Source organism: Cibotium barometz, chromosome 39, assembly GCF_041138505.1.
Source record: "Cibotium barometz isolate CiBa-2024 chromosome 39, ASM4113850v1, whole genome shotgun sequence".
Classification (NCBI taxonomy): Eukaryota; Viridiplantae; Streptophyta; class Polypodiopsida; order Cyatheales; family Cibotiaceae; genus Cibotium; species Cibotium barometz.
In genome coordinates this window covers 21,107,420-21,126,743 of record NC_141084.1, presented here as the reverse complement: position 1 = coordinate 21,126,743, position 19,324 = coordinate 21,107,420, and the positions used below count along the sequence as shown (strand labels likewise).

General features: G+C 45.8%; 1 protein-coding gene across 1 annotated transcript in view; it reads right to left on the bottom strand.

Annotated features, from left to right (window-relative positions):
• LOC147615859 (uncharacterized protein ycf23-like) overlaps positions 1 to 18,395 on the bottom strand; it is a 66,400-nt gene extending 48,005 nt beyond the window's left edge. Inside the window, exon 1 of the mRNA XM_086778469.1 lies at positions 18,048 to 18,395. Coding sequence (XP_086634595.1) covers positions 18,048 to 18,317 — 270 coding nt within the window. The 5' untranslated portion in view covers positions 18,318 to 18,395. The remainder of the gene's footprint in view (positions 1 to 18,047) is intronic.
• Positions 18,396 to 19,324: the final 929 nt, after the last annotated feature.

The window sequence follows — 19,324 nt, the reverse complement described above, 5'->3', positions numbered from 1 at the left end:
TTTCAAGAGGGGGGTATGTCACCGCAATGCATGTTTTGGCTCGGCGCGAAAGCCTAACCCTAATTTTCAATATTGTCAAAATGAAGATCTGTTTACGTCATCTTGAAGAGCTCGTTGAGAGGAGCAACTTTATCTCTTACAACATCTTCAAATTCAAAGTGGTTTGAGAGATTTTTAGGAGGATGACTTTTTGCATAAAAAGTCAATAAAGCTGCTTTTCGGTTGCTTTTTAAAAGCAAGTTACTTTTTTAAAGTGCTTTTTAAAAGCACACTTGTTGTAAAGCAAGCCCCGGCTCTATATAAGTGAGGCATGGGGGAGGGCTCTAATCATAACCACAGTGTGGGTTTGAGAGGTGGCGGCCAAAGAAGCCTTCACTCACGGACATTGGGCAATAGCGCGTGTGCAGGAGCGCTCCTAGCCGAGGATACTTGGAGCGAGACCGGTGAAGTTGTAACCCAACTTTGTGAAGAGTAAAGAAATACCTACAAGGGTGCCACAATGGTTTGGGACCACCACTTCTCGTGTAGGAGCAATCTAGCTTCCCCTATCTACATTCTCTCTCTATTTTCTCTCTCTTAAAGTTTAAGTGATTTAAACTGTTTTTCAGTGCTTGTGTGTGGTGAAGTTTTTGTCTACCACCCGTCAGTTTTATTGAAGGCCAGTTTCTAACATAAGATAAGAATCACTGACAGGCATAGATATCCTAGTGCTCCATAAACATTTCTGCTACACAGTTTATAGGCATTTCGGCCACCAATAGCTTTACAAGCATTTTGGCCGCCAATAGAAATCCTCGATCCATGAGATAACCATGAGTTCCATAAGTCCAATGCATCCCAAATAAAGGGGCCAAAAACATAATCCATCCCATTGAAGGGAGCCATGAACAATGTTTTCCTGAAACCATCTCAAGGCAAACAACAACACACTATTCTCCTTGTATAGGCATACAAGGGTTAGTGAACAACAAAAGCACTTCATAATAAGTCGCAAAAGCACCAACTTTGCAAACTCAAAGTATACTTAGCTTTTCTTTTCCAGGTTCAATCCTATGACGTGAGGGTTATGAACCCACCATGCCAGCCAAAAGCTATTTCCCCATATCGGTTGCCTTTGAGCTTGATAATAAGATCCATAAATAAGGCATAATTAGCCAATTCCATATAGAGGAGAATACAAGCAATAAAGCCGATTCCACGATTCCAAAATAGATTCTAAGAATCCATAAATCAGATTGTCTTTTACGCATGCCTTGATGCATGACTTCTCCCATAAGTGGATAGATTGGGTGTATTTAACTACACTAATAGTCAGTGTTTATACCCCAACAGCATGGTCACAAGGGACGGGGGACGGCCATAAGTAGGGAAAGGGGACGAGTGAGGGAACGGCACTTAAAAAAAACTTTTCTTTAAAGTTTATCTACTCTACACTTATTCTACATCAAAATGAGCACAAATTTACACTAAAATGGTAAGCTTTTGAGTCATATTAACGAAATACGCCGATCAAAGAGTGAAGGCGTTGACAGTTGATTGAATTAATAATTGAGTCATGACTCCAGAGTCAGGACTAAGCCTTAAGGAGGCACAATACATGGAAGGACTCAAATGACAAAAAGTGCTAAAGCCTAGAGGCTAGAGCTAAGTAGTAAGATTCATGAATCATGATCCATGAATGATCATCCACGTGAAGTGCTCCCCTCATGGTCATGGGTAGCTTGTGCCAAAGGAACATCAAGCTCATCCTCACTCTCATCCTCACTGGCATGCTGCTGCTGTTGCACGTCATCCTCTTGTTGACTCATCTCCCACTTGGTGAAGGGATCTGCCTCCTTGGTCACACTCTTGCAAAGCATTCGCAAGTTCGCGCTGACGAAGACAATGTCATTGGCACACTCTATCTCGAGTCGGTTCCTCTTCCTAGAGGCAATGTGGCTGTAGGTGCTCCAAAATTGCTCCAAGCAAGAGAAGTTGACGGCCTGGCTAAGTATGCGAATGGCTAGCTGTTGTAGCTCCGGTCCATCCAAACCACAGTCCTCCCACCATAGAGCAGCACCAACTTTGGAGCGGTCGATCTGTGCATCATGCCAGCCATAGGAGCCATGAAATGACCTGTACATGGAAAGCTGGTCCCTAATCTTGCGCCTAACAGATGCATCAGGCACAAGATGATCCTCCACCCAGCACTCACCTCTCGGTCGCTCTCTTGCTTGTTGCCTTGGAATTCTGGGTCCACCACATAAGCTGCTGCATGCAATGGATAGTAGTAGGAATTCCACCTTCCTAGACCCAAGGCATGCATGGTTGCATAGCATTTATAATCCTCAATAGGTGGACTATGGACCTCACCATAGCATCCGTGGTCTTCACACTCTCCCACCAAGAGGCGTCATCCGCCCGTAACCTACACTCTCGGCCAGTGTTTGTACGGGACTCTTGCATGTCAGCAAACTCGTCGCTAAGGAAGAGCCCCCTCAAAGCACCGCTATAATCCTTCAACCAGCCCAACATGAGGAAGTTGTAGGCAAACCGGGTGTCGGAATATATGAGGAGAGATAGAGAGGACCTCTTGTTGAGCTCATGCCGAAGTCGTCGGTGGTTGAGGACAAAGGAGACCATGGTGTTGGCCTCCTCAATGAGCGGACTAATCCATGGCAATGGCCCTATGTCCTTGAGGAGGTTGTCTAGGCAATGAGCCATACAAAAGAACACCATGACATGTCCATACATACCTTGGAAGATAGCTCCCGTCGCCCTATTGGAAGGCTCCCCATCCGCAACAAAGCCCACTACATGCTCGGGGCCAATGATCTCCATGGTGGTAGCCCACTCCGTCGCAAGCACATCTGCGCTCTTCCCGGTGCCGGATGCATCATGAGATGAGATGAAGTGCATCTCTCCGTGGGAATATGCAACCACGCCATGAATACTCCTCTTGCAGGTATCGGTCCATCCATCCACAATGAGGGAGACTCCGTTCCTCTCCCATTGCCGCTTTGTGTTGTCGGTCACTTGCTCTACAATGTGCTTCTCCTTCTCGAGCAATGTAGTGCGCAAGCTCTCGGATGAGGGGGGCATATAGGTTGAGCCATACTTCCCAGTCTTCTTAACTATGACCTTGAAATATTCCAACCTATTCAAGAAAGAAATTTACTAATGAGAAGGGGACTATGAATGAGTGCACAGAGTAGACGCAAACAAGCACTAGAGTGTGCTGAGAGCAGAGAGTGTAAGAGAGAGAGAGATATGAAGCAACTATGCTGAATATACTGAAGTGATACAGTCCCAAGCAAGAGACATGAATGTCTCATAAGTGAGGAAGCAAAAGGAAGACTAGACTATGAGAAAAAAGAGAGAGGCCAACCCACCTATTTATAGGTAAGAGGGGCTGGCTGACTGGACATGTGAACTTGGCTGATAGGACATGGGGCAACTGGCCGACTGGGAAAAAGGTACCCGACCTAGGAAAAATGCCAGAAAAAATGTACAAAAATAGGGTGGCCAGCCCACAACCAGGCCATGAACCAAAAAGGGGACTCCAATGATGAGCAGAATTTGCGGATGAATGTGCTAGCACCCCCTCTCAGCACCAGATGCTGAACATACTCCGAGAAGCCGAAGATGGGGAGCCAAGGAAGCCTGAGAAACCAGCTTGGTGAACAAATCTACTGCATTCTTTGCTAAAGAACAATATTCCAAACGCAAATCTCCAGCAAGAACCCGTTCACGAACATCGTGATACTGTATCTCAATGTGTTTCGTACGAGCATGAAACACAAGGTTCTTGGCGATGGCGATGCAACTCTAATTGTCACACCAAAGAAGAGTAGATCCGGTAGGAGGACAGCCAAGCTCCCCCAATAATCTCCGCAACCAAATTGCCTCACATGCAGCATAATAAACCGCATGATACTCCGCCTCTACAGAGGAAACCGCCACAGTAGGCTGCTTTTTACTGCTCCATGAAATGGCTCCAAACCCAAGTGAAAAAACACAACCGATGATCGAACGTCGAGTATCTGGATCTCCGGCCTAATCTGAATCAGACCATCCGAGAAGAGTGCATCCTTGGCCATAGAAGATGCCAAAGTCCAGAGTGCCACGCAAGTACCGAAGAAATCTGAGAGCACACCGCCAATGCTGCTGACGGGGTTTGCATGAGAAAGAACTCAATAAGCTGACTGCGAAACACACGTCCAATCGGGAGTAGGTCAACCAAACCAAACAACCAACAAGAACCCGATACTGTCCCTGATCAATCCCTCGAGAAGCATAAAGAAGAGAAAGCTTCTCACTAGTATCCATAGGAGAAGATACTGGTTTGCATCCAGTCATCTAAAATCTGTCAAGTATCTCCCGAGTGTACTTCTGCGGAGAGAAGAAAATGCCCTTCGGGGTCTGCCAATCTCAAAGCCGAGAAAATAATGCAAAAGGCCAAGATCCGTCATCTCAAACTCCGTCTCCAAAGCATCCATGACTGAACGGATCCTCACAAAATAAGAACCTGTAAAGATGAGGTCATCAACATAGACCACAATGATAAGAATCAACCCCCTCTCAACTTTCAAGGAGGATATAAAGGTTTGAATCTGCATGAGAACGGCGCAGGCCTAGCTTCTGAAAATCCTGTTTGCCGGGAACAACAAATCCCGGCGGCTGATCAACATAAACCTCCTGTGTAAGCTCTCCATTCAGGAAAGCCGACTTGACATCCATCTGGAATACGGGCCATCTATGATGTCCTGCAAGAGCAAGAACGGTGCGAATGGTAGTCATCCAGGCCGTCGGAGCGAAGGTCTCATCGAAGTCGACTCCGAGGCGCTAAGTATAACCCTTGGCAACCAACCTTGCCTTGTGCTTGTCCAAGCTGCCATCAACTCAAAACTTCAATTTGAAGATCCAGCGCACACCAATCACCTTACGTTGCAGTGGCCTAGGTACCAAAGTCCAAGTGTCATTCCGTTCAATAGCATCCAGCTCTGCTTGCATAGCACGACGCCAAGGCTCATGTGAAAGAGCCGCGTCCACAGAAGTGGGATCAGAAGGACCATGAATGATAGAGGACATAAGAGCATAGTTAACAAACATCGCCTGCGAGAACCAAGCGGAGGAGCAGAAGGAAGCTCGCGTAACCCAGAATCACGAACTGTCTGAAAATACCATCCAAGCACAGCTCTGCTCCAACTCGCTAGAGGAGGAGCAATGTCATCATCATCTGGCTGAGAATCCACAGCTGGAGGTGTAACAAAAGCAGAGGGAGGAGGAGGAGGAGGTGGAGAAGGAGGCGAAGGAGGAGGTGGAGAAGGAGGCGGAGGAAGAAGAAGCTCACCACCCCCCTCTGAAGATGTAGGAGTCTCGTCGAACACCACATCACGGCTCACAACCTCTTTGTCAGCCTACTGATCATGACGATATGCCTTGGACATAGTACTGTATCCGAGAAAAGTCATTGGAGAGGCGCCGGAAGAAGCCAGCCGACCAAGAGCAGAACTGAGAAGAAAACGCAGACGTTAAGGTGCTGAAACTGAGGCAGATCTGGGGCAGAAAGTTAACGCTGATTGGGGCAGCAGATTAACACTGAATCGGGAGCGATGATACCATGAATGAGTGCACAGAGTGGAAGCAAACAAGCACTAGAGTGTGCTGAGCAGAGAGTGCAAGAGAGAGAGGTATGAAGTAACTATGCTGAATATATATTGAAGTGATACAGTCCCAAGCAAGAGACATGAATAGTCTCATAAGTGAGGGAGCAAAAGAAAGACTAGACTATGAGAAAAAAGAGGAAGGCCAGCCCACCTATTTATAGGTAAGAGAGGCTGGCTGACTGGATACGTGAACCTGGCCAACAAGACATGGAGCAGCTGTCAGAATACGCAGCGGAGATGATGACAAAATCTGGAAACACAAGAGCAAGTGCAGAAAAAAACAGCAATGGAGAGAGGCGTATAACTCTACTATGTATACACAAGAAGATCCCGAATACAATACACAATGTGGCAAGGGGTTGTGGAGCCATTTTATATGGCCCCCAAACAGCAGTCGGCCTGCTGTAGGACAGCCGACAAGAGTCCAGAAGTGCCCACGACTGTATATACCAGTCGGCCAGCTCATAGGGGTGTCGGCCAGCACCAAGAAGGTCCACGACCTGTCCACATACAATCAGCCAGCACCACTAAGAAGACTGATCAGTCGACTACCAAAAAGGACATCCTGCCACCTCAGGGCTGCCACCCAAGCCACAGAAAAAATGGGAAAAATGGAAAAAAATACGGGGAGTGAGGAAAAATGAGAAAACACCTACAAGGGCGGGCACACCCACAACAAAGGCCCTGGTGTCTACATAAAGATAGGAGATGACTTCTAACACCCCCTCTCAACTCCTGGCTGTCATCAACCAAATCAATGGACCATTCTGCTTCCGAGTCAAAGAGACATCACACTGCTCACAAGGATTACCACCTGTTACGGTGGAAAGCCAAATCCTAGAAACCTACTAAAGACCGCGCAAGGCCTTCTGAAACCTGTCAACCACCCCCTCTAAATCCGGAACCACAAAGCCTAGAGAATCCACCTCCTTCTGCAAGTAATCAACTGCCACCTGCTTGGCTTTCCGAGAGGTCCCCGTAGAAAGAACATCCTCATCTACAGGAGTTTCTTTGTCCCGAATGCTACGAGACATCACAGCATAGGTTACCTGTTCAGTTTCCTCCATAGTTACCACGGAACGTCGTTCCGCCTTCCTGGAACGCCGGAACGCCATTCCGGGCGAAGGCTCGTTCCCGGAACGTCCCGAAACGTTCCAAAAAATAAAAAATAAATAAATAAAAAATTAAGTTTTGCTTGCAGAAATGTATGTTCATGTCTTGGGGGAGCAAATATTATGAAGCATATTTGGCTATCTGTATACAAAAAGTTACATTTTTTTGTGTCATATGCTGACATGTCATATGACGTGGCGTTCCGCGACGTTCCCGATCCGCTCCCGTTCCCGTTCCCGCTCCCGTCCTAGCATCCGACATTCCCGGAACGTTCCCGTTCCGCGGTAACTATGGTTTCCTCTGACTGACCAACACAATAACCACCAACATCAATACTGGAAAGTTCTTGCCAACTGCTGCCATCAACTAGCAAGCTATCCACTATCTTGTTCGCGAAAGCCTGCACCTGCAGTGTATCCACACCTAAGTGGCCATTACCAGACTTCCACTCATCACAAACCTGAGGACCTGGGAGAGAGAGTGCTGAAAGCTTGTAAACTCCATTCTCCACTCAACCTTTCCAAACTACTTGGCTTGTTGCCTTGTCCCGGAGAGCAACAAAATGCTCATCAAACTCCACCCATACGCCAGTCTTGCAAACCTGATGCACTGACAACAGATGAAAACCAAGTGACGGAACATACAACACCTGGGAGGAATGCTTCCCCCCTCTGCCATCAGGAACTATCTCCAACCTGCCCTCACTGTGAACTGGGATACTGGATGTATCCCCAATAAGAATGTGACCAGAATACCTGCAAAGATCTTGTAAAGCCAAACGGGAAGGAGTCATGCCTGGAAGCACCACTATCTAGAATCCACTCCCGAGTATCCGTTGCGGAGTCCTCCAACCTCCTCCCTGCCTGAAGAAAACAAAACATCGATGTCCCATCACCTCCAAGTGCACAAAAGCCCGAGTCTTCATGATTGAAGCTGAGGAATCTTCACCCTTCTCGGTCTTCCGCTTGGGACACTGCCTCCAATAGTGGCCTTTCTCGCCACAATCATTACAGGTCCTCTCTGCCTTTAGTTTCTCGCGGTCAGCGTCGGACTTCTTCTCAGAAGACTTCTCCGATGAAGCCTTCCCTTTGCCCGTGTTATCGCCTTTCGACCATTGGCCAGTTAAGGCCTCCGAACCTCCACCCTGAGGAGGGTTCGAGAATCTTTCCTCCTAGTCCAAGACCATGGGCACAAGCTCCTCCCACGTGATGGTGCTAAGCCTGCCACTGGTAATCAAAGACGAGTAAAATGCTGAGTACTGAGAGGGCAAATGCGACAGCAACATTATGGCCGTGTCCTCTGACGATATCTCCTTCCCAGCCTGGAGAACTTCCTGCTGAAGAGCCTACAGCTTGTTAATATGCTCCCGCATCGTCGACGACTTTGCAGGGCTCATAACCCGCATCTGTACTTCCAAGGAAATCCTCTTCATGGGTGATACCCTCTTGTAAAGAGAAGCCAAATGCTGCCATATACCTCTGGCCAGCGTCATATGCTTTACATGATTGATTACCTGCGGTGTGCAGTTGAAGGAAGATAAATGAACGGACCCTGGCGTTGACACGATCCCACAACTGTGAGTGTGTCTCCCGGTCCTTACGGGTCGACGGTAACTCCCCTTCCTCTACTTCCGGCCGTGGAACCCCAACAACGATGAAATCAGCAAGGTCGTAAGACACCATAACAGATTCCATCATAACCTTCCATATGCCGTAGTTGTTCCCGTCCAACTGACAGTCCACCGGGAACATGGGGAGTGTAGGGATCTTCACATGCCTCTCGGCCATCTCTAACAAATCTGCCATTGCAGGGATGTATTCTGAAAAAAGGGTGGGCGGGTGGGAACAAAGAAGAACTTACACCTACAAGTGGCTGTCCAGCAAATCAGCCCGCCGTCCTCTTGCTTCTCCTCTTCCCGAACAGTCCACCAATCAGCAACACAACAGTCCCCCTCTTGCTCACACAAATCCCAAGAACTATCAAGAGCCTAGGGCTCTGATACCATGTCAGAATACACAACGGAGATGATGACAAAATCTGGAAACACAAGAGCTAGTGCAGAAACATTTAAATAGTAAAAGTAGAACTCTTGGCATATTTGAATTAATGGATATTTTTATTTAAATTTGAAGAGGAATTTTATATAAATTTAATTTATGCATGAGAAAATTTAAATGATAAAAGAAGAATTTCCATGACATTTGGAATTCAATCATTTAAATGGTAAAAGTGGGATTCTTGGTAAAATTGAAATAACAGATATTTTATTTAAAAAAAGATAAATTTTAGATAAATTTATTTTATGATAAAAGAGGAATTCCCATGACATTTGGAATTCAATCATTTAAATGTAAAAAGGAAAATTTCCATGATATTTGAGATCCAAGAAATTAAATGAAAAAAAGAGAAATTTTTAGCACAATTCAAATTATGAGTATTTATCAAAAGTGAAATTTTGAGCATTATTGGAAAATATGGGTAGAATTGAATTTTGTAAATCCCATGAATCTTTTACTCAAAAGAAGAATATTGGATATATTTCATTTGAGGAATTTGAGAAATGAAAAAACAGCAATGGAGAGAGAGGCGTATAACTCTACTATGTATACACAAGAAGATCCAGAATACAATACACAATGTGGCAAGGGGCTGTGGGGCCATTTTATATAGCCCCCAAAAAGTAGTCGGCCTGCTGTAGGACAGCCGACAAGAGTCCAAAAGTGCTCACGACTGTATACACCAGTCGGCCAGCTCATAAGGGTGTCGGCCACCACCAAGAAGGTCCACGACCTGTCCACATACAGTCGGCCAGCACCACCAAGAAGACTGATGCAGTCGGCTACCAAAAAGGACATCCTGCCACCTTAGGGCTGCCACCCAAGCCACAAAAAAAATGGAAAAAATGGGAAAAAAATACGGGGAGTGAGGAAAAATGAGAAAACATCTACAAGGGCGGGTACACCAACAACAAAGGCCCTGGTGTCTACATAAAGACAGGAGATGACTTCTAACAGCAGCTGGCCGACTCGCACTTTGTCAGCGCCACCCGTTCGCCGGTACGAGCAACGCTTGCATGCCCATGGCCGAGACTCGCCTTGATGAGCGGATGGGGTGTAGTTAACCTCCTCCCACCATGTCCATCCCGTCGTCCCTCTACGGGAAGCCCCGACATGTGAGGAGGATGCCATGGTTGAAGATGGCTTGAGAGAGGGAGAGTGGGAGAGAGGCTTGAGGGAGAGAGACTAGAGACTAGAGTGCTTGTGTGAGAGCCTAGAGGCTTGGAGGTTGGAAGAGGCTTGAGGGAGAGAGACTAGATAGTAGAGAGTAGAGACTAGAGTGCTTGAGCCTTGTGTGAGAGGCTTGGAAGTTGGAAGAGGCTTGAGAGAGAGAGTAGAGAGAGTAGAGACTAGAGTGTGGCTTGCCGCTTGAAGCTTGAGCAATGAGCAAAGACTCAAGAGACTTGAACTTCCTTTAAGGCTTGATAGGCAAGAGAGAGAGGCAACTTGGCAAGACTCAAGAGAAGAGGCAAGGGCCAAGGCAAGAGGAGACGGCTTCCCCAAACGGCCAGATAAACGGTCGAAAAACTTGTAGGGTTGAGTTGTTAGGGTTAGGGTTTTGGAAGGCACACCAACAGGAAGCGTGAGAGAGAGAGAGGAACACGTTTGCTCATATATTGATAATGATAAAAAGGAGTGCAATAGCCACATATAATAGATGTGACCTAAAGTGTGTTCACATGGTCCCGCCATAAACTGTGCCACGTGGACCAAACCACTTATAAACCACTATAAGTGAAACTAAGCTAAACTCGGGGAAAAACCTCCACTAATTGAAGTAAAAAGTGCCCCAGTAAACTACTGATGATCACTAGCACTCCCTTGGGTGCATACACAGCATAAAACCCAACAAACCCCCCTGGAGTGATATGTGATCACTGTACATCATCCACCAAAAGGAAACAAATTCAAAGCAGTGCGGAATGCTTCGAATTTCGGACGTGGTAGTGCCTTGGTGAAGATGTCTGCCACATTCTGATCTGTAGGGCAGTAAATCAGACTGATATCACCTCCTGGAGTCTCTCCCGAACAAAGTGATAGTGAATCTCAATGTGTTTCGTGCGAGCATGAAACACAGGATTCTTGGCCACGGCGATGGCACTCTGACTATCAGTATAGATAGGTGTAGGCTCCTCCACTAAAATATCCATATCAGTCATAAGACGACGCAGCCATACACACTCAACGATAGTAGTGTAGGCAGCTCTGTACTCTGCCTCACAAGACGAAGTGGCCACTGTGGTCTGTTTCTTGCTTAGCCAAGAAATACATGAAGAGCCAAGAAAGAAACAATTTCCACTAGTGGAATGTCTGGTATCAAAATCACCAGCCCAATCTGAATCGCTGTAAGCATATAGCTGCATGTCACTCCCCTCAGGATAAAGCAATCCAAGAGACAAGGTACCCTGCAAATACCGAAATACACGCTTCACAGCTTGCCAGTGTGACAATCACGGGCTGTGCATGAATCTGCTCAACTGAGATACGGCATACTGAATATCTGACCGTGTAGTACACAAGTAAATAAGGCACCCAACAGCCTGAGCATATATAGTGGCATCAAATAAAATACTGTCATCTTGTAGTGACAGTTTCATCCCAAGCTCCATAGGAGTGCTGATAGGCTTGCAATCCTGAAATTTGAACTTCTCCAGAAGTTTAGCAACATACCGAGATTACAACAACCCAATGCCTCTGTTATCCTGCACAAACTGTATGCCCAAATAGTAGTGTACGAGCCCCAAATCAGACATGGCAAATGTCTGTTGTAGTATCTCTATAAAAGCTGCAATTTTGTCATCATTTGATCCCATGAGCAAAAGATCATCTACATAAAGACTGATGACCAACAGATCTTTCTCTTCTTTCTTTACATACAAAGTGGCTTCTGATGGACTGTTCACAAAGCCTTGAGTGAGTAGGAAAGCATCTATCTTTGCATACCAAGCTCGTGGAGCTTATTTCAAACCATACAAGGCCTTTTTCAGCCTGCATACTTTCCCTTCATGACCATGTTCTGCAAAACCTATGGGCTGATGTACATAAACTTCCTCCTCCGGGTCCCCATGTAGGAAAGCAGTCTTGATGTCCAACTGATAAACAACCCAACAACGATGTGCAGCCAATGCAATGACACTCCTAAGTGTTGACATACGGGATGTAGGAGCAAATGTCTCCTCATAATCAATGCCCTTCTTCTGTGCATAGCCCTTTGCAACTAGACGGGCTTTGTACCTGTCAATGGATCCATCTGCATGTCTTTTCAACTTATAGACCCACTTAGTACCAATGGCTTTCTTGCCTTTGGGCAGATCAACCAAATCCCATGTTTGATTCTTTTTAATAGAATCAAGTTCATCCTGCATGGCTTTGTTCCAATGCACATTGTCTCATGCATCCACAAATGAATCAGGCTCATCATCATCCTGTAAACTAGCTGCCATAACCATATTTAAATCCATGATGTTGCATGCTCATTGGTCCGTGTCTCCCTACGAGTACGGCCAGCAAGAGGCGCATCTAGATGGCTGTCCTGTAATGTCCTCAAATACCATCTAGGTATATGTCTGACCTGTGGAGCCTGTTGTCCCATATGTGGCTCAACTTCTGGCTCAATCTCCTGCTGACTTTCTGCACCACCTTCATGATTAGCTGGCTGCCCTACACCCTCATGGGTTGAATCACCAACTGTGGAATGAAACTCCATAGGTAGTAGGCCTTCAAACACAGCATTTTCAACCTGATTTGCATCATAACTAGCCATGGATAATTCTGATTTTTCATCAAAAATCACATCCCGACTAGTGAATATCTTCTTGGACAGTGGGTCATATAACCGGTAGCCCTTGCTCTCACGGTTGTACCCAACAAAAATACATTTTGTGGCTTTATCATCCAACTTCCTCCTCAACTCTTTGGGTATGTGTGCATATGCAAGACACCCAAAAGTACGAAAGTGTGATACCGAAGGCTTGCGGCCATGCCAAGCCTCAAAAGGAGTAATGGAAACCAATGCCTTTGTGGGACATCGATTCAAAATATGACAAGCACACATAACAGCTTCCACCCAAAAGACGTGGTAGCTTCTTTGCCTTTAACATACATCTGGCCATCTCCATGAGTGACCGATTCTTCCTTTCTGCAACCCCATTTTGCTGTGGAGTATAAGCAGTAGTATACTGATACTTGATACCTCTACTCTCAAGAAAGGAATTCAACATGTGTGATACATATTCCCCCCCTCAGTCAGAACGGAGGGTCTTAACCTTGCATCCTGACTCTGTTTCAGCAAGTGCTACAAAGGCCAAAAATGCATCATATACCTGTGATTTCCGTGTCAACGGATAGACCCAGCATATACGAGAGAAGTCATCAATAAATGTAGCAAAATAGAAGCAACCTCCTAATGACTTCGTCTGCATGGGACCACAAAGATCAGTGTATAAGCTGCAACTTTGTAGTTGCTCGTAGAGCCTGATCACGTGGAAAGGAAAACCGATGCATTTTTCCCAAAATACATCCTTCACATATGTGATCTGGAGGCTTCTCCATAAGAGGTAGGTCTGTCAACATGTTATGTCGCTGCATAAGCATAAGACTACCAAAATTTACATGCCCCATGTGAGCATGCCATAACTCCGCATCAACCATAGCTGGAGTAAGAGTGAATGCATGATAAGCGGACTGATCCACTGGCTGAAATGCATCCAACTGATAGAGTCCATGACATAATGTACCAGTAAGCATCAAGGTCAAAGCATTAGCTTTGTCTCTGACCATGCATTTGTCATCATCAAAGTTGACTTGCATACCACACTGTGCTAAAGAAGAAATGGACAACAGATTCTTCTTTATCCCTGGTACATATAAGGCATCTGTAAGGCGAAGAATAGAGCCATCAATGGCTATGAACTGAATCTCCCCAATGCCACGAACTGGATATGAAGCATTATTGGCACACTCAACGGACTTGCCAACAAGGGCAGGGCATACATTACAAAACAAATCCCTGCGAGATGTAATATGCTTTGAAGCACCACTATCAAAATACCAAGTACATGCATGCTCAGTCACACTGAGTGCCTGTGAAGACCAAGAGGCATCATAACTGCATGTGTAGAAACAGTAATCCCTGTCTTCAACAAAGGAAGCAGTCTCCGGAGGAGCTTTAGAGGTATCTTTTATAGACATCCCAGACTCCTTCTCCTTCTCTTTGGCAATCCTCTTCCTACACTCTGTGATGTAGTGACTTGGCTTCTTACAGTAATGGCATTTGCCCTTCTTCCTGGGCTATCCATCACCTTTCTTGGTATCCTGAGATGAACCACCATCACCTGAATTCTGATTTGAACTCTTTGGCTGAAACTTGCCTTTCCCTTTTTGACCTGTCGCAAATGCTTGTTCAGCACTTGTGTTCATGTTCATGTTCTTCCTGATTTGCTCTTCCTGTAACAAGAGAGCAACAAGTTCCTGATACTTTAGGGGCTCAATAGCATTCCTCATGCTAAGGTTCAAAGAGGTATGAAAAGCCAAGTAGGATCTTGGCAAAGAGTTTAAGATGGTGGATACAAGCTGTGTCTCAAGAATAATCTCATCCACATTGATGAGTTGCTCTCTCAAATCCTGCAGCTTGTTCAAGTGGCTAGACATATCATCTCCTTCATGCATCTTCTGGTTTTCCAGCTCTCTTTTCAAAAATGAGATCCGTGCCTCATTACGAGCAGCATACATCTGCTCCAAAGTCACCCATGCATTCCATGAAGAGCCAGCTGAACGAATATGAGGTATGATAGACCTCTGTACTGACAATGCAATAAGTGATAAGGCTTGTGCATCTTTGGCATCCCATGTCTTCTGGGCATTTGTTCTTTGAACAAGCTGTGGCTGAACCGGTGCCTGTGCCTGTTGTCCTCTTCCACGAGCACCCCCTTGAGGAGGAGTCTCTGGAGCCAATGGACCTGGACGTGGTTCATCACCACTAACAAAATCCCAAAGACCTTTTGCCACGAGCACATTTCTCAGCATGAAACTCCACAAGGAGTAATTCATGCCATCCAGCTTGTCTTCCTTAGACAAATACGTGAACACATCACTTTGCTGTTGATTTGCCATTATGCCAGTGCACAATGTTGTACCTGTGTATCAAAAACCCAAAAACAACAACCCTGAAAGCAACTGTACTCCACTGAGTACAACTGACCCAAATATGCTTGCACTCTCAATCCTCTGAATGTGCAAAACAATGCACCATTGACTGAGTAGAACAACAAAAAGTGGCTCACACAGTGCCAAAATGCCCAAAATTTCTGCACCCAAAGCCTTGCAAAAGCCTGTAGAGGTTTCTTTGCAAGAAAACCTCCCTGTATCTGCCAGAAAAATTTTCACAGAAAAACGCCCAAATTTCAAAACATGTAAAGCTTTAAACTTTACCCATGTGATTTTGCAGGTACAGGTCGGCTGTAGGCTGTACGGAACAGCTGTTCGGAGCAGTGTACGGAACAGCTGTTCGGAGCAGTGTACGGAGAAGAAGCGGCGACTGTATTGCTGCACGTATACGCAGCAGGTACTAGTCGTCTGCTGTCTGCTGTACAGAGCAAACTGGCCGAAATAGCTGTACGAAACAGCCGGCGCCTGTATGGACAAACAGCAGGCCTGTACGGACTGTACTGCTGTCTGTGCAGGACTGTACGTGGGCTGGAGTGGCTGCAGCTGATGGCGAGGGCCTGTACGGGCAGCTAATGGCGAGCTGTACGGGCAGGGCAAGCGAGGCTGCTCTGATACCAAAATATAGGGTTGAGTTATTAGGGTTAGGGTTTTGGAAGGCACACCAACAGGAAGCGTGAGAGAGAGAGAGAGAGAGGAACACGTTTGCTCATATATTGATAATGATGAAAAGGAGTACAATAGCCACATATAAAAGATGTGACCTAAAGTGTGTTCACATGGTCCGGCCATAAACTGTGCCAGGTGGACCAAACCACTATAAGTGAAACTAAGCTAAACTGGGGAAAAAACCTCCACTAACTGAAGTAAAAAGTGCCCCACTAACCTACTGATGATCACTAGCACTCCCCTGGGTACATACACAGCATAAAACCCAACAAAACTGACCGTTGAAAACGCAGCAGCTCTCTACCGTCCCCCACTGTGCCCCGGGTTGTAGCCGTCCCCGTCCCTTGTGAGGGATGCCACCAAGGGGGAACATGTATCCGTCACAAGGGCTGTAGCCGTCCCGGCCAAGGGGGTGTCCGTCCATCCCCGTTGCTACCATGTCCCGGAACGGCGTCCCCACGTCCCAACTTCCCGTCCCCTGCGTCCCCTGTGACTATGCCCAGTAGGAACCTCTTTACACAAGTGAAAAAGCCACAATGCTCTCATACCAATGTAACTTCCAGAAAGGGCCCGGGGGTTTCGCAAAACACTTGACCATTAATGCAATTAAACACTGAAATTGGCCACAACCTTAAACATATGCCACTTGAGCCACAAAACTATTAAAGAGAGATGTGCATAGCTGCGACACCACATAGAGGCCGGATGGACCGACCCCCTCGGAGTAATTTATTACCGAAGGAGAAAATATCATGTACAAGCTTTGAGGGCCTTACTCTCCCCACGGGAGATGCTAGATTATCCAAATACAAATGCTATAACACAACGCAACATGAGGCAACCATAAAATTCAGCCAGTACACAGGCTGTGGAAATGCTGAGCCAACAATATAATCCATATACCTCCATGTGGATATTGATTCTTCCCCAAAAACCATGGGTCTTCATGCAATAGAGCTAGTACAACAAGTACAGCTCTTCATTCAGCCGATATGGTAATAACATGGGTTGGTACAATAGGTACAGAATCAACTGGTACAGCAAGTACATGGGCTAGTACAACAGATATAGCTCTCCATTCACCTGGTACAACCCTCCATTCAACCGGTACGGTAAGTACATGGGTTGGTACATGTACAATGGCTGGTATATCAAGTACAAGGGTTGTTCCAGTAGGTACAATGGTTGGTATAGCAAGTACAAGGACTGGTTCAGCAAGTGGCTGATACAATAGGTATAGCCCTTCTGTTGAGGGGAGTGAGAACTCTCCATAAAGTGTTGTAGACAAGAATGCGAGCAACCATCATAGTAGACGCTAGTCTGCAACAAGAGTGCCTCCTCCAAATGAAGAGAGAGGCTCCAATTTATAGATTTAGGGCTCCCATGAGTGAAAACGAAAAGAGAAGGCTATGATGAAAAGTGGAGAGTGACACAAGCTCAAGTGACAAGTGTGAGGCCACTTGTCTCACTTTGATCCACTATCTTGCCAGATGTCCCACTCTAAGAGATGAGTCCTTCCATAAACTTTATCTCTAATTTGTCACATAGGTACTTTGGCAACTCTTGGTATTTGCTCAATTCCAGACATAATGACGCGACTAAAATTTCCATCAAAGTTGTCCAAAAATAGAAACTCTTCGGAGGCGGATCCTTTGTATTCCAGGATAATCCCCCTTTCCCAAACCTTGTACTTTCCAAATATTTAGACGTCCTATAGTTCACAAGACCCCTTCTATACTAGGAAATGTCTAGACTGGTGATGCAGACTAGGCTAAAAAGGTGCCCAAACCTCATCCCCTTAGCTAGGCTAGTCCACAGTGCCCAAAACTAGTCCAAAGCTGCCCCAAACCTGCACATTTCAATTCCACTCATTTGCTACTTATTCTAACTAACGCTAACCCTAATTATAATGTACAAGTGTCCTCGACAATCATGGCATATGTGTCTCAGGATGGGCACATATCACAATAGACTACATGCTATTACGTCCCCGCTTGTGTCATTGGCTACCAAGAGTAGGTGAGGGATTGGATGGTTGCACTAAGAAAGTGTACTGGAAAATTTGATGGCCAGACAAGCATTTGGCTGTGCAAACTGGCCAGGCCATACAATTGTCCATACAAAGCATACGGAGATATTGGGTGGCAGCATGGAGTGTACGGGGGCTCAATGGTCACATACCAAGCATTTCACCGTGTACACATCAATTGACATATGAATTGTTCACAATAAGTGTCCGGAGAGATTGTGAGGGTAGCTCTTTTCATCCATACGAGAAGCACCTACAGCTACGATTTGTATACCACATTTCATTTTCAAGGAATCTGTAACCCTTAAAAGAGCACGCAGGGAACACACAGAAAAACTTGGATAAAAGAAATGGGTTGTTTTTGCTTACCTTGAAAGCGCGACGAGAAGCGAAGTCCTCTAGGACGAACTCCCTGACTGTTGCAGAAGATGATTCACTGCGGGATGCAGACACAGAGACCCTAGGGTTTCTCGCGGGGATTTTCCTAGCTCCGACGGCGCCCGTGGAGAATGTCGCGGCGGAGAAGGAGGTGCGGGAGGGGACGGAGAAGGAGGAAGACGATGATGAGAGGGAGGTAGACGAGCGTGATGACAGCGGGCAACACGCAGCAAAGGTAGCCATTGTCACTGGGGTCGCCATAGCGTGTGATCTCTCTCAAATGAAAAGCAGCATTCAAGATATTTCTAGGCCGATTGGAGTACAAATTTACCTTCTCCAAAGGTTCACAATTGACTAGTTTCTATATCTATATTATAGAGTCTATAAGTGGACACTTGTTGAAATAATAGAATTTGTAAGATATATATAGTTCTTGATATTCGAAAAGGTGCAAGCACCCTTCTCCAAGAAGTTGCGTCCGGCTCCAGGCAGTTATGGGCAATGCTGATCTGATCTAACTGCAGGGCTGAGATCAGAGGATGGGGAGCAATGGCAAAAAGCAGGGGGGCAAGAGGGCAACCTTGTATGACTAATCTGTTCACATCAAATCCCCCAACAACTCTACCATTCAAAAGCAATTTAGGGTGACCTCCAAAAGTGAGGGTATAAATGCAAGTAGCCATCCTCATGCCAAGTTTTTCCATTACCTTGGCTTTAAAGGACCAATGTATTCTGTCATAGGCTTTCTCCAAACCCAACTGCATAAGGATACATTTCTACTTAGTCCTCATAGCCAAATCTCTGCCCAGCATTGTAGCATATATATTATCATATATAGATCTGCCCTTTATAAATCCATATTGTCTCTTAGAGATGATCTTCTGCAAAACATGAGTAATCCTAATAGCAATGACCTTAGCCAAAACCTTGTAGATGACAATCACAGCAGAGTAATGGATCTCCAATGATTGATATTATCACAAGGTGCTTGCTTAGGAATGAGCTTTATCAGCCCTCCTTAAGATCTTTGTCCAAGTTCCCTGTCCTAAAAGCGTCTCTAAAGATTCTCCCAACTACATCCTTTAGAGAAGGCCAAAAGGCTATGATAAATTCTACAAACAATCCATCCCATCCTGGTGACTTCTCCTTTCCCAATTTGTTTAGGGCATCCCAACATTCATCCACTTCAATATCCCTTTCTAGCCATCTTGCTTTATCAAGATCTATGCTATTACTTACTAGTTCAAGCAGCTTACTCTCAGCTTGAT